At 38.4% G+C, this 16592-nt stretch overlaps 1 protein-coding gene across 1 annotated transcript; it reads right to left on the bottom strand.

Moving 5' to 3' along the window:
• Positions 1-207: 207 nt before the first annotated feature.
• Positions 208-15978, bottom strand: LOC131227717 (putative transferase At4g12130, mitochondrial). Its single transcript, XM_058223522.1, has 5 exons — positions 15469-15978; positions 1568-1824; positions 1297-1395; positions 849-1007; positions 208-758 (listed from the first exon to the last, which is right to left on the bottom strand). Exons 1-5 carry the CDS (start codon positions 15960-15962, stop codon positions 514-516), a joined length of 1254 nt encoding a protein of 417 aa, XP_058079505.1. The 5' UTR covers positions 15963-15978; the 3' UTR covers positions 208-513.
• Positions 15979-16592: the final 614 nt, after the last annotated feature.

The raw sequence follows: 16592 nt of genomic DNA, 5'->3' as shown, positions 1-16592 counted from the left end.
GTTAGGATCATCCTGTTGGCGTAATTCTTGTACCATGGATTGGACATTTCTCTCCATCGGATTGTCGTGAGTTTTCACAGTTGAATGTTTGCTCTTGTTCATTATTTTGCTCGGCTGTGACTGTCCATTGGTAGGCCATTGCCTAGATGACAAAATCCAACTCATCAAAGCCATGAAAAATAAAAAATAACAGTAATAATAATAACAGCCACCTATTCCTCTACAACATACACATGAGAATCTAAGCTCACAGTATCATACAACCTGACAGGTCGAGCTACATCGAACTGGGCTCTTTCAACTAGTGCATTCAAGTTGTGTTCGGCCAACTAGTTCATTTGGATCATTACCTGAGCACTCAATTCTTTGGTTTGATTTCCTTTATTCCTTGATTCAGCCACATGTGATCATCACCATCCATCACGAGCCGTTGACATCCTTGATTGATCTGAATTTCAACTAAATGAGGACTTCAGTCAATAGGACCCAAGGTTTCAAGTCCCCAGCTCGGCTCTATGCAACAGCACTATGCTGCTCATGTTGTGGCAACCATTCAGCAGGCCACCATTCTGGCCGAATGGCCTTAACCTTCACATCTTCTTGTCCCTTGATGCTTAACACACTTGACTGGTTGAAGGCCTCTTCTAGTCTCAACAGACCCAACCCTCGACAACCAAGTGCAGTCATCACAGTTCCCACCTTCTTGTCAGATGCAGTGTAAACCACTTCCGAACCTGCAGCAATCTTCTGCTCCAGTTCTGAACAGAATAGAAGGGATGGAAACATATACCAAGTTCACAGAATGAAAAGCCTGGGAAACCAACTTGTTGAGAGAGAGAAATTAGTACCTTTGCCATCGTTGTCAACAAACTTTAGAGGAAGCAAACGCTTGCGAATGACACCACGGTGGTGCGTGCGAGCCACAAGCTCCTGGCCCACATAGCATCCCTTGTCAAAGCTTATTGCATTCAAACCTGCGAGATTGTATTCAAGAGGAATAGCCTCACCTGGAGATGGATGAGAAGAGTTAGTAGAGCACATAAAAATCTAATGCTATTGGGTAGAATGTAGGTAGCTTGGCTAATTTCATAATGGCACAATGGTAAGAATCTCATTGGAAAGGAAACATGGGATGCAAGACTAACCCAATTTTCTAATGGATCTGACAATTGCAAACTAACAAAAATAGAAGCATCCGGCAATTCCAGGAAACTGCACCCCACATTGCTGAATCAGGGGGCATAGAAGAATCTGTGAAATCTACGGACAGACACCAGGAGGGCAAGCAAAACAGACCTTTTGGTATCTCGGTCGAGACCTCTGCTACTCCTCTTTCTATCCTCCATAGCATGTAAAGCTCTTCATTTGTTTCCTTGTCAGACTCAACCAACGGTGCTTCAAGATGGCAAAAAAAGAAGAAGAAGAAGAAGAAGAAGAAAATGATGTTTATGAGAAGATAATACAAATTGGGGTTTAGAAACATGATCTCTGCTGTTGGTGTGTGTAAGCGAACTGTAGGACAATGACAAGTAGATTTGGCATGCATTAAAGGCTACTCGAATCTTACGGGCACTATTGGATGGGAAAATTCCCCTGAATCCAAGGGAGTCCAGTCTTGGATCCTTGAACCACTGCCATCCAAGATTATTTCCTTGTGCAGCTGATATACCAGCACGATCTACACCACCGCCCCAGCCAACAGCATCAGCTTCGGGATCTTCTGCTGCAGATGAGGCCTTGCCAGAAAGATTCCCACCAAAACATTGCCAGCATGAAAATTCTTCTGAGACATTCTCTATATCAACCTTCGACCTCAGTCGGTATCTATGCCACCAAAATTCATAAGCGAAATATAAAATCCATTCAATTTGTGTCAATTGAGACAAACCGTAGATCTATTGCATCTCATTTTCACACATGCATGGACACACGTAATACTAGGGAGTTACTACTAGCATTCGCTATCATGTGCAGATAAAATATCACTGCTGAAGATATTTTAGAATTTGTTTCGAGTCGAACAGTATCTCAATTGTGCTTATTAGAAACGGTATCTGTTATTTGTAGCTGATACTTGTTGTTTCTAGATGTTATGGTTCTTCTTTTTCGGCTGACCTTCAAATGGTTTTAGTTATTAACCTTTTGCAATACAACATTGCACCAAAAGAAGATCTAGTAGTCAAAGACAAAAGTCTTCTATAATGAGGTTATCCACAGTGAACATCATTAAGGGCTGCCAGTTCCATATCTCTGTCTACTTAAGGACAGAGGTTGCAATGCACCGAGGATGTCCCATGATTCACAGGATTTCAAATCAGATCACACCATCTCCGAGCAGAACAGTAACCTGGCCTTCGTACTTGGGAAGGTTTCTGAAAAAGGAAAGGAAGAAATGACACAGAAGATAAAGCAGGGCAAGATAGGGCAAGATAAGATTTAACAGGCTGAGGTTACAAGAAGAGTACCTGTTTCTCAGTTTGTTTTGGAGTATGGATTTGAAAAGGGGCTTAGGGTTTTTGATGGGTTCTGCATGGTGGATGGTGAAACGGAATTTATGTAGCCGACCCCAATTATTTGGGATAAGGCTTAGATGATAATGTTGATGATTAGGCTCTACATGGTGACAATTGGAGGCCTGGGGATCTGCACCAGGGAGAGAGTACCAGTTAGGGCAGCACAGAAGTGCATTCTACCTCCCCTTTTCTTTCATAGCAGAGGACAAACTTGAGATCTAAGTCCTTCGGTGAGAGCTCTGTCTTCAGAACTTACTTCTTTCGCTCTTTTACCTTGTCATCGTCGTCGTTCATTGTCATCATCATCTAAACCTTATCCCAACTAATAAGGGTTGTGTACATGAATCATGTTCTGCCACTCTATCAAGGACCAAATCCTCAGTTAAACCATAGGTCATCAAATCTTCAATTACTGCCTTGTGAGGAAACAATAAATCTGTTGTATCCAGTGTTTTAAATATCGACGATACCAGCCAATATATCCCACAATATATCTTGTATCCCACCCGTGCGATACGAAACGCACAGGCAGTGCCGATATATCCCACCTATTCAATCTAGTGAGCATTTTCAATTTTTGATCCATGTTTTTGTTGTAAATCACATTAAACCAATGTCAAATGGTTGCAAATCTATGATTCTTCATGTTTTCCATGAAAAATTATGGATTGGAACTTCGATTTCAAGATTTGGGGCAGATGGGTCAAGTTGTGAAAAATTGAGAAGGAAAAAAAAAAACCAAATTTTCTCAATTTCTCACAAAGCAGTTGTAATCTTTGTATCCAAACACAAAATTAAACATGTATGTAACAGGATCTAGTGATTGTTCTTTTGCTTTTGAATGTACTAATTGTGTTTCCATACATGTCTTCTTATGTTAATAAATTATATGAATATACTTGCGTCAGTTCAGTTGAAAAGCACATATATTAGGACCCCATACAAATAAAACCCCTATTATGTGCATTATTTTTGTAATGTTTTTATTTCTAAGTGTGTATTGATGTCTTTTACAACAATCCATGAAGTTTCATTGAAACATTCAACCAATTTCTCAATGTTCCCATGTTTCCCAACAACAACAATACATTACGCGATACAATTGATATATCCCATGCAATAACTGATATTTATCCGTATCCCAAGGGTGCGATACATTACGCGATAGCGATATTTAAAACATTGGTTGTATCTGTCATGTAAGGAAATATAAATAAATGTACTAGGACCTTTTTATCCTCATTTACCTAGCTAGCATAACCCATGTTCAAGGGAGTCATTATGTTTATAGAGTCATTTAAAGACATTAAAATTAGATGGATTTTTTACTAATTTCTGAACAAATTTTACATTGTAAACTCATATCTAAAGTAGGTTCCAGTTATGGTAAGTAGGCCCAAGGCCCAACATGTGCTGATTTTGGATTGTTGCTTGCAAGATTTGAGGCCTAAATGTTGGGGACTATAGTTTACTATTTGTAGAAGATATGAAGGCTGATTTAAAGATGTGATTGAAGATTTTGAGGATTATTTCGTAGGTTTGCTTTTACTATTTTTTAGGCTTGTTTCAATCTTAGGTAGATTTGAGAATAAATCTAATAGTTGGGAGATTCTAACTAAAGATTCATAGGGATTTTATCTTAGCCTTTTACATCTTTTATTTATTTATTTATTTATTTTTTTTTGGGGGAGGGACTCCAATTTTCTGTCTTGTAGTACTCGTAAGTAAAGAAGTTTGTCTTAATAAAGTCATTTTATACTTCTCTACTCTAAATTCTTGTGGGTGCATTCTTCATACTTACAATTCTTGCAATTTGGCTATCAAAACCTCATTGATGCAATAACTAGGTTGCACCAATCACCATCATAGCCTTGTGCAAGCTAGTTGGGTTTGGCTCTATGAATATTCTTTCTCCAATTTCAAAGTAAGATTTCTCTTGATTGTTTGGCAAAAGTTCATTGACTGATTGTATACTATCAACCCCACTTCTTTCCGAGCTTGGGACCAGCTCGTATGTTGTTACCGGGTGGAATTTCAGCTGCATTGTCTAACTTCAATTTATTAAGTATAATTTCAATTAAATGCATTAAATCTAGTAGAAGATTCAGTGAAGTTTCATTATCTTTACATGTATGTTGTAAGAGAATCTCATGATCTTGAATTAATTAAAAATGGCTACAAAAAACTGAAATACCCCTGGATATACCCTGGAGAAAAGGTCAATTGATTATATATAAATATTCCAGAGAAAAGAAGCTATAGACCAACATGAGCTAAGTATGAAAAGGCAACAACCAATAGATACCTGAAACGTACGAAATGGAGACACGTACAGATTTACAGTTTTACCACTTCCTTTTGCTTAAGTTATTTGTGAATCCATCTAGATACCCATGGCAAACACTCAGGAGAGTCTCCATGGATTCTACAGGACTTACGGGGATAGGTAACAAGCCAAAACTCACACTGATCGAACGATCCTAACCCTTCAATCATTTTTTATAATAGAAAAGGACAATCAATGAAAACTTTGGCTGACATGCATTTACATTCCTCAAAAGTCCTATGTTTATTGTCCAATCCATGTTTTATTTTTCACTATTTTGAATTTTTTTTATTCGAGCCCATTTCATGTGCCTGTCCAGTGATGAATAACTGATGAATCTCATACAGTTGTGCCAGGGCTACAAAATTCATTCATTGATGAGAATTAAGTGGATATAAGCATTCAGTGCTTAAGATATATATTGTGTATCAAAACATGTCTAATCTATTCTTGAAGAGCCTGAAACCAAAGAAGATGAGATATATGAAAGGATGAAAGGAGAACAAATACCAAACATGACTGAGTAGAAGGGAGCACCACGTCCTTGGCAAAGGACTCTGGCAGACTATTCACCTCACCACTTCCTTTGCAAAAGACTTTGGCACACTATTTGCCTCTCTATCCACAAGGATAAACAAAGTGTTCAGCCTACTAGCTCAATTGTGAATTTCGAGGACAGGGGAAAGCTTCCAGGGGTTTAAAGGACCTTTATCTGCCCAAGACATGACACTTGAAGAGTCCCCTTCAACAATCCGAGGACTAGTAAATTTTTAGAGAGATTCTCAAAATCCAATAGCCAAGGCTTTACCTTCACAGCATTGCCTCTGTACCATTGGACCTTAAAAAATCACCTCTAATCACACCATTGATCCCACATGGACTTGGATTTCCAAGGAAAAACTCATCACAATTGAGTCTCCAACACCCATTTGGAGGAGACTTTTATTTCAGTTTAAGTGGAATTATAATTTCATGTTTTCTCCTGATGATGAAAAGAGATTTGAGGTCGATACCCCATTAAAAGCAGGAAGGGTAGAACATTAAATACTGCAACCATTAGGGGACTTTTTTTTCCCCCACATGGTTTCAACCATACCAATAAATAATGGAGTTTTTACAAGTGTAGCATAAAAAAGACTTTCACAAACCTAAAAGTATGACATATTAAAGTCCAAAGTCCAATTGCATCCCTCGGTCCAATAAAAGGGGTGTGAGCTCAATTCAAGAAACAAACTTATTGCTTGCAACACTGCAGCAGAACTGCTTAACTGATTGGCGGTGGAAGCCGATAGATGCTTGGCCAAAGCCTCCTTAGTAGCTAGGTCGAAGTCGTGCCTCCACTAAAATGATCGCCACATTGCAAAGCAGCAAAATGGTCGCACTCGGTTGTCAGTGTGTGCACATAAGGAAACAAGAACATCTTGTTGACACAATTAGATATCAGTAGATTGAAGGGAGTGTTCTGGTCTTGCGAATGGAAACATATCTATGAAACTACATCGACCAAAGCTTTCAAGTTGTCATTGCCACCAAACAGCAGAACCTTGATAGGGTAATCTGCAATCTCATAGATCTGCATCCCTCCTTCCTGCCGATACCCAGGTATGTGCATGGCTAGCACACGCTCTAGAGGTAAAGGGTTTGAAAAGTAGCACCCCTGAAAATATACATGATTTGCACTTGTAGATGTTGGACAGTCACAAAAGGCGCGGAATGAGCAGTTATATATTTCGACAGCAACCTGTGTGACCATTTCTAATGATCTCGCATCCAGAGTCCGTGACAGATGATAGAAATTGCGCAGCACGAGGAAAACATGGCTGAACCAATCCAATGAATACACTCGTAACAAGTTGTTGTATGATTTCTGGTAGAATTGGGAAGCATTAATCACAAGCAAGATATGTTTCACAAGTTTCTGGAAGGCCTTGTTCCAAGGTATCCTGTATCGGTATTAGTTGGCGTAACGGTGTCCTCCAATACCGATACGGATACGGGGGTGTAACGGCTTGTAACGGTGCAAATTTTATTTTTTTGGCCAAAAAAAATATGAAAAAATATGGATTAAATCCGGAATATTCTAAGCATTCTAAATATGTATTCATTTAGAAATTGGAACATGTTTATGGTGGTGTAACGGTCTACTCTTTGGTGAGAAGTTATATCGGACTGTTTGATGAATTTATGAACCAGATAACCTGAATTTGACTACAAAATTCATATATTTAATTTTCTAAATATATAATTTATATACTTAATAATTTGATATCATTTCGCCCGATAGTTCTTTAAAAAAAAAAAGAAATTAAATTCAGGTAGAAGGCGTTGCCAATTTGGGGCTGACTTGGAGGACCAATCCATGCCCCAAATCAGACTCAAATTTATGCAATTTATTGCCATTATCCCACTTATGAATTGGTGGACATTTATTGGATAGTGAATCGTGAAAAAAATCAAAAGGCCTTATTTTAAAAAATAAGCATCCACAAATTAACAATTAAAACTATTCAAACAATTTGATTTTGGCATTGTGAGTTAGCAACTACAGTTCATAATTTAATTGATAAATTTTAAGTTAATACATGTCTCGTGCACAATTTTTTAAGGGCTTGAATTAGGCGGGACTCGGATTGTGAAGTGTAGCACACGAGCGTCAAAGTTTTTTGGACCCCACCGTGATGAATGTGTTATATTCACACCGTCCATCCATTTTGCCAAATAATTTTAGGGCATGAGCCCAAAAATGAGGCAGATCCAAAGCTCGAATTAGGCAAGACTCGAATTGTGAAGTGTAGCACACAAGTGTCAAAGTTTTTTGGGCTCCACCGTGATGAATGTGTTATATCCACAGAAGAAGGGAGACCCAATTAACAGGTTAGATGGAAAATAAACATTACAGCGGACCCATGTAAAAAAACATTGCAAGTGCACTGTTCAGCGTGCACCGCAGAACACATAAAAAAAAAATTAAGTGCGTGGCTGTGTTCCGTTTTCAATACCGAAATGAAAAAGAAGAGAGAGAGAGAGGGAAACCAAAAAGAAAAGAGGGAAAGAAGAGAGAGAGAAGAAGAAGAAGAAGAAGAATCCGCAACCGCGGTCGCAGCAGTCCGAGAAGAAGAAGAAGAGGAAGGAGGAGGAGGAGGAGAAGGAAAGAAAGAAAGAAAAAAGTATTTTTTTCCTCTTTTTTTTTTTTTTTTTTTTCCTTTTTTCTTTAGGCCCATAACAGCCGTTACGATCACAGAATCAGGGGGTGCCCGTTTCGACCTTGTATCGCGTAACGGTGTCGACCGTTACAGTTACGTATTAGCCAATGCGGCCGTATCGTAACGGATACAGGATACCCTGCCTTGTTCTCATCAAGTTCTATGAAGCATTTAGATTTCCATGCTTCATTCAACTGAGCAACAAACTTCCAACAGCTGCTAATGACCTATGTTTCACAAGCTGTCACATCATATCTGAGAAAACCTTTCCACGTGCAATCTTACCACTGAGCAAGAAGAAGAGAATCCAATAGACTTAGCTCCTCTTCAACAGATCATGACCACCCTCCATTGGCAACACTACCTTGGGCTGGTTGGCTACCAAATCGGTAGAGGGGAATCTTAATGCCTGACAAGTTTCCACTCAGAGGCAGTCCAGGCCATTTGGACAGCTCAGAACCAGAATTTGCTTATGCAAATAATAGTCATCTTTGAATTGCTTGACTGAAACCATGCTTATCTACAAAGTTTTAATAACTTAAAAAACCCCTAATCTAAGCATCTACGTTCAACAACCACCACCCATGACGAAGGTTAAATCTGTTGGATGCCCACCATCAATAAGGCACCCCGAGCAACATAAAAATAAGGGGAGGCAAGCAAGAACTTAGGGCAATCTTGCAAGCACTACCTACCCCTTCCAACGTTTATGCGTCTTTCTTGGCCTAGAACCGTGATGGAATAACAGAAGCCAGACCTAATTGGACCAGTTATTCCCCTCTCGCCTAGAAGAATTTATGAAGAATCTCAAGAACAATTCAAGAGTTCATCGATATATGCATCCCATCACTAAAATCTCTCAAGTATAAATCAGAAATTTCTTTGAAAACGGGTAGGCCCTTATCACTTCAGTCCAATCCAAAAATACAGGGACTCCAACAACTAGGAAATAACTGTAGGAGAATCAATGCGTTCCAAAACAAATCCAAATAATTCAAAAGTCTCCAAAACCAATTTGCAACTAAAGAGAAACAGAATTGCACAGAAACAAAGCAATCTCTTCAACAAATTCAAAATTCCCTTGGTTATCCAGATTCCAAGAAGAGCCTAATTGCTTTGACCTAGCACAAGCTTAATGCAACATCTTTAAACAATCACAAATCCCTCAGGAATCGGATCTTTTGCCTCTCTCTTGACCATTAGGGGACGTGGAGTCATTAAAGGCCCAATTTGTATTCTTGCTCAATACATTCAAAGCATGTACCTAGTAGGTGGAGTAGTAAGGACATATGGTAGTAATAACGACTTATCCACTGACTTTGAATCTCGATCCAAAGCAACTATCCGTCACATCCCCTTGAAACCACCTCTTCTAATCGAGAGCACAACAATGGCACTCCTATCCATTGAAGAACTACATCCAAGGGTTGGTACTGGCAACGAAAGCTACCGTTCTCGAAGTAGCCCCTCTATTGAGTCCTCCAAGGAACTTTCTCTTTCTAGTGCTAGATGTTTTTTTCCTTTTAAATTTTTTTTTTTTTATTTTTAATTTTTAATTTTTATTTTAAAGAGTTAAAAGAAGTACATGGGTGATGGTGATAGATAATGTTAACATAAAAAAAGGCCCTCCACAGCTTACTCCCTCAAACCAATCTTGGTCTCACATTTATCCCCAAAAAATAGTAGGCTGCCTACCCAAAAGACCCTGGCCCCAGCACCAACCCAACGATGCTAGTCCAAGCCAAAACACACACACCTTCATAACTTTCGAAAGCTATGACCCAGACGCATCTAAACTAGAATTGGTGCTAGTAGTAATGGTAGAAAATCAAGATGTAGGGAGAGAGCAACATTTGGAAAGTATGAATTTTTCATGCAAAAGAAAGACCTTGTTTAAATTTGATGGAGTATCGCCAAAGAAAATTAGAAGTTTAGGACCTTGTCTTAATGGATAAATTTACATTTAGGACCCCTCCCTATACTTGAGATATACTCAATGGAAAATACTGCATGTTTAACATATGAGAGTGGTCAAAATCCTTGAAATGGAAAATGACTTTTCATATTCAAGTTTCTTCGTATGGATGACTTGAAAGATGTTAGCTTTAGTAGCCCTTGGGCCATGACTAAACAATAACTGATGCTCTAGATGTGGTAAAGAGATTTCTTCCCCACCAACGTGATAATCACCCATACAACCAACAAATTTAGATAAGAAATCTACCTATTGAGTGCTTACCTTAGAATGCTCTATAAATATTAGCTATCAAAGTGGGTCAACCGCTGAAGAGTGATGAGACTATGGAGAATTGGGCCAAGGTGCAATCTCTTAGAATTAGCATCAAAGTTGACTTGGCTAAATCAATCGTCAACTTCGTTGAAATAGACGCAAGGTGAGGCACAAGAAAATGCTTAGTAACCTAGGAAACTCTATTCTTAGCATGTTGTGTCTATGTTGGGATTGGTCACCACATTAATGAGTGCAAGATTATTATCAAATTCAACCTTTGGCTATCTAGTTCACAAGTATAAGATCGCCTAGAGACGCTGCCCCTCGAGCAGATACTTTGATCACCCAACCCCCTTATCCCTCCAGATTGAGGACATCTCCAAACCCAAACCAAACCTCGTAGAGAACATGTTGGGACCAGTGTTCGAAATATCAGTATCGCGCATCGTATCGTACCCTTGGGATAAAAATACGTATCAGTTATCGCATGAGATATATCGTTTATATCAGGTATTTTATCGCTCTTTTTGGGAAACATTGGGAAAATGGTTGAATTTTTTAATGAAACTTCAGGGATTATTAAAAAAGACCTTAATATACATTTTTAAATCATAACCTCTCAAAAGAAAAGTGCACATAGTAGGTTTCCCTTGTATATAGGGTCCTTAGCTATGTGTTATCTGGCTGAATTAATGCAACTATATTAAAATAGAATGCATAACGTTTATAAATGTATCAAGATATGTATGGAAACACAACCAATTCATCCAAAAGCAAACGAAAAAGTAGAAATTGAGAAATATACCTATGAATGATGTGACTAGCTAGCTTATACTCACATAGAGTTGCACAGTGGCTCGTAATCATCATGTCCATCTCGACGAGGTTAGGAATAATACCGTTGTTCCATAAATAGATAGTACTATGCCCAGGTCATGCTAGAACGGTACCAGCTAAGATACTCCCTAACACAACACTGGTACTCATCCTCTTCAAACTGAACCAATACGTCCATCTATGGGTACTGCGCAATCTTCACACTCTGTAGATGATATAGATATAGGAAGAGCAGATATGGAGCTCTTGGGTATCCATATTGCTGCTCATATCCCTATCCGTATGCAAATGTGAACTCTTGATTGTAGTTAAAAAGCGATGTGCCATAACTACTGGAGTGTATGTGATGATCAATTCATTAGACACTCCTAAACACTTCAATATTAGTCTCAAGTCATAGCTAGTTGAAGGTAAATTTTGAATATGTGTGTGTGTGTGTGTGTGTGTATAAAATTAAAAATAATTATTTTTTTCTAAAATTTGAAAAAAAAAAAGAAAGTTCTCATACATGCTTGATTTCATGTTTGGAGTGCAACATTGCAATCAATTTGGGAAAAATTGGAAAATTTTTGAATTTCCCCCAAATCGGCAAACCTACACTCGAATTTCTAAATTAAAGTGTATGTGATGATTATTTTATCAAACACTCCTTACTTCGAAATTAGTTTCAATTCACAGTTGCTTGAAGGTAAATTTCGAAAAGAAAAAATATTTTAATAATATTTTAATTAAAAATAATTATTTTTTCTGAAATTTGAAAAAAAGTTCATACATGCTTGATTTCATGTTTGGAGTGTCACATTGCAACCAATTTAAGGGAAATTGGGAAAATTTTGAATTTTCCTTAATTTCCCCCAAATCGGCCACCTACACTCAAATCTCCAAATTGAAGCTGGAAATCCTTGGTTTTCCATGCAAACCATGAAGAATCAAGGATTTTCTTTTAGTTTACACTCATTTTACATGATTTAAACCAAAATAAATGGATTAAAATGCAAAATATCTTATTGATTGAGCAACGGTCTCAAATATGAAAAGTTGTTGATTCAGGCTTCAAATTCTTGTTTTCCTCCAAAAATCTTTAAGCAAGATGGACCGAAATCCACCTAAGACAAACTTAAAAGAAAGAAATTCAAAGGAAAATGTGTAATTTTGGGGGTTTCTTGAGTTAAAGAGGGGAAGAAAGTTCCTGAATGATATTGTCGATATCTGTCGATATTGACAGATATCAACAATATCTAGTATAAATAAGACTGAAAAACGCACGATGTCATGCGATATATCGTCAATATCAACGATAAATTGCGCTATCAACGATATTTCGCACGATATGAAGGAATTTTTTTAATTTTTTGGTTACTCCTAGGCAGTTTTGTATCGCTGGACCACGATACCGATAATATCGGTCAATATGTCGGCCAATATTATCAATATTTCAAACACCGGTTGGTACCTTAGATACATTCATTGTTCAAAGAAAAACACAGAAAGAAAAATAGGGTCTACTCTAGGAAAGGTCGAGGAATGGGGAATGGGCTCTGTAAACTTCCGTCACAGATACCAGGGCTAGATGTGGTTCTTAGTGAGTGAGAGGAGTGCTATGGTCGTGCTCTCATTGATCTAATCGGAGGATGTGGTTTCACAGCCCAAATTTGGACAAGATCTAAAGATGATGGATGAACCAATTTGTCATTATTGCCATTGATTGTCCTTAAAAACTTCTCCACCGACCAGGTAGGTGTTTTGGGTGTCCTTAAATGATGTTATCTCCTAACATTTGGATATGCTCCTTAATACTAGCATCCTTCTTAACTGCCAAATTGAAGAGCCTTGGATAATTGATTGCAAGCAGTTGCTTTCCCCGTTCACACACACACACACACACACACACACACACACACACAAAACTCACTCCTTCCTTAAATAAGGCCCCCGATACTAGTTCTAGATCTCCAAACTTTGAGATATCATTCCACACCTAGGACAGTTTCCCCCAGATAACCAGTTAAGTTCCATCCTGAAAGCTCAACTCCACATTTCGAAACAACAATCTTTTGTCATAGTGCAATCAATTCTTTCGAAACCTCTACCATTTGCTCAAGAAACTCTAATTAATCTTTTGCTCTTTCTTTAAAAGATCATCGTCATCATCTATGTCTTATCTGACCCAAGGAAGAGCGTGAAACAATAAAAGAAAGATATTGTCTTCCTCAAGTGATGAAAACCTTGAATCCACAAGGAGAGTTCTTGAGTCGACAAGAAAATCAGAGAGAAAACTCATGTAATTTATTGAATAATGTGTGTACGATTTCTTGATTACATCATTAATAAAGAAAACCCAAACCGTAATTCGAAATTACACAAAATAACAAGACTCTTAGTTACCCAAAATAGCAGGACTCTTCTAAAGCTTAATTTGCCAAAAATAGGATCTCTAGATAAACTTTACCGGAGGATTCCTAGCATGATTACAAGCAATTTCGAAAAAGATGGGAATCCTAAAAATCTAAAAATAAGGAAATATGACAAAAATAGAAATGATTAAAAATAGTAAATTTTTCTTAACATCACAATTTTGAACCAGAAGCTTGCTTTTTCCTGTGAAACGAAGGTGCGTGACCTGCAATATGTCGGTTGACCCTAGAGCCATTGTTACATAAGATCGATGGGTTGTGCATTTCGTGATGATGCTTGGATTAAAAGTTACAACTGATTTACAATCCATAATTCAAAAAACAATTTCTCCCCCTTCAGAATGAATTTATTCGAATCGGACGTGCTTTATGTTGTGCCTTACATAGGATTGGACTCGAATTTGGCAGACTACTTCCGCTTCCGTTTGGGCTTCTTTTGGCCCAACCGTGCAAAGAATGCATATGTGGCACGTCCTACATCATTGTCCCAATTAATTAGGGTTGACTACATGAATCATGTTCCATCATCCAACTCTATCAAGGGTCACAACTCCAATTAGACCATTTGTTCTTCCTTTGAAAGATGACAAATTTGATTAAAAAGCCACATTCTCTTACTTTTCCCACTATAGTACACCCTTGTTTTGGACTTTTAAAACTCCTTCCATTTAATTAAATGATATGTGTTTCTCTTCCTTGTGTCCCAATAAAGAATCACTTTGACGCCTTTCAAGCTTCTTCACCAACAAAGCTGAAATTTAAAAGAGAAGCATGACAGCAGGGAGATTGAAGAGAATGTTAATCAAGCCCCCCAAAAATAACTAACTTCATTTCCACATAGCCAATTTCCTTTCAAACCATCCGACATTAAAAACCCAAGTTGGGAGATGGCATTCGACTTCGCTCCAAGAAGACATTGGCAAACTTGCAGTTTTGTTCTCCATGACTTGGTCTTGTATCTTCAACTTGAAATTTTCAATAACCAAGCTCGTCATCTCACTTTTGATGAGGTTAACTTGCAAGCTAGAAACTGTAAGAAAACATCAAAGAATGTGTCTAAGATTTTTGATGCATCACAACGCATCAATTCGTTATCTGTGAATTGAAGATGGGATATATACATATCCCCAGATTGCTCAGCTCAAAACTTTTCAAAAGACCACACATCTCCACTCTAAACTTCATTGCAGTTCTCACACATAGGCTATGTGTGAGAATTTGTTGTTATTCTTTCAATATCATATAATCCATATATCCCAAAAGACATAAATGGTTGTCACTTCATCCAAAACAACAGTACTTGATCACTGTGCAATATCAACCAACGCCAATTAGCAAAAATGCCAACTAGAACAAGCATTTAAAAAAAAAAACATCGCGAGATAGAATTTCCTCTAAGATTCCTTTATTTGTGACCATTTACATTGTTTCAAGTCTTTGTTGTCATAAAATCTAGAACATAGCGGTTGACAACTATTATATCCAACTTCCATTCAAAACTCATCCAATCTTTCCATTAACAAGAAGTTACTGCATTTTCCTCAGTAAAGCAATGACTATCGACTAACTAACGTCAAATCCACTTTTGAATTTTTTTTATTAGGGCATGCTAGGTATTGATTCTGTTAATTCTGAGCATCCCAACAAGCATTTCCTGAATTTTTGTTACTCAAGATACCTAATCTAATCAAAGATAGCCTAGATCCACGCCAAATACTTGGCATTAGCAACTAAAACCGCAAGTATAACTGCATAAACATAAAATCAAAGAACATTAGAACTCCAAAGAGCTCTCAAATTTTGGTGATCACCACAATTATCAAATTAAAGCTTCGCTTCAAAGCTCCTATTGCATTTAAACATATATTAAAAGAAAACTATAATAAAATTGTAAAAAATCTACAATCATGACATTAGAAAATAAATAAAGAAAAAAAAAACATACTTTTTGAAGGAATCCAATAGTTCATCCAGGACAGTGGCATCAACGTCTGCAAATAAGGAGAGCGAATCACCGTCCGGATCTGGACCAGGGCCCGAGCTAGTCCTGTTGAGATTCACATCTGGCCGAGAAGGCTGATAGAGAAAGAGGTCATAGAGAAACCTCCCCTGAGGAGTGAGCATCGCTGCGTAGACGGGTGGCGTTGATTCGAGCAGAAGATTCGGGGTTGCAAGAGCAGCCGCCTTTCGTGCAGGCCGTTCGGAGAATCGCCTAACGTCGTTTGTCAAGAGGCCTTGAAGGAATTTCAAGGTGTCGGGGCCTCGGAACCTGATAACGGATCGGGTCTTCAGAAGGGAAACCAAGGGTCCTGATTCGTCGATGCATTGTGGGGTTGGCTGCTGCTGCTGAGATGAGAGCCTTGATGGAGAGAAATGAAAATTTCTAGAATTTGAGGGGATTCTGTGAAATGCTAGAGAGCGTTTGAGAAGAAAAGACATCTTCTCCTTTCTTTACGAGAGAGGTTTTGATGGGGTTTATGTTATTGTAGGTTTCATCGCAGGCTGGTCAATGTGGGGACGGATGCTCGCGTGGGACAGTCACGGTTACTGCCCATCATTAGATCCTTCTAGAAAGAAAGGATTGTGTGCCATTGATTATGAACAAAATGCCTGATGTTGCCATGACATTGACTGTTGTTGGACTTTCTGCAGATGGTCCAACAGCCAGAAGTGACAGCCCTGTTTGGATGCCTGTAAGTTGGTTAAGTGGGAAGTGACTTATAGGAATTTACTTATAGGTGCTGTCTGGAGGAGAAAATTAACTGGTAATTAACTTACAACCTGTAAGCAAATCTACCAAAAAATTGCAGGGAGATGGAGGTGAGAAGTCACTTCCTTGTAAGCCACTGACAGGCTCAACGGTCGGATATATAAAAAGAGGGGAAGATGGAGAAACGCACTCTCCTTCTCTGCAATCTCTCTCTCTCTCTCTCTCTCTCTCTCTCTGGAGATGGGGGTGAGAAGTCACTTCCCTGTAAGCCACTGACAGGCTCAACGGTCGGATATATAAAAAGAGGGGAAGATGGAGAAACACACTCTCCTTCTCTGCAATCTCTCTCTCTTTCTCTC

The sequence above is a fragment of the Magnolia sinica genome, chromosome 15 (genome assembly GCF_029962835.1).
Source record: "Magnolia sinica isolate HGM2019 chromosome 15, MsV1, whole genome shotgun sequence".
Lineage (NCBI taxonomy): Eukaryota > Viridiplantae > Streptophyta > Magnoliopsida > Magnoliales > Magnoliaceae > Magnolia > Magnolia sinica.
This window is presented reverse-complemented; position numbering and strand designations above follow the sequence as displayed.

Excerpts from the sequence above, each read along its gene's own strand:
- LOC131227717 (XM_058223522.1), bottom strand. The coding sequence starts at position 15,962 with ATGTCTTTTCTTCTCAAACGCTCTCTAGCATTTCACAGAATCCCCTCA. Across the intron at positions 1,396-1,567 it reads TTTCCCATCCAATAGTGCCC|CACCGTTGGTTGAGTCTGAC; the intron begins GTAAGATTCGAG and ends GCCATCTTGAAG. Across the intron at positions 759-848 it reads TGTTGACAACGATGGCAAAG|AACTGGAGCAGAAGATTGCT; the intron begins GTACTAATTTCT and ends TATTCTGTTCAG.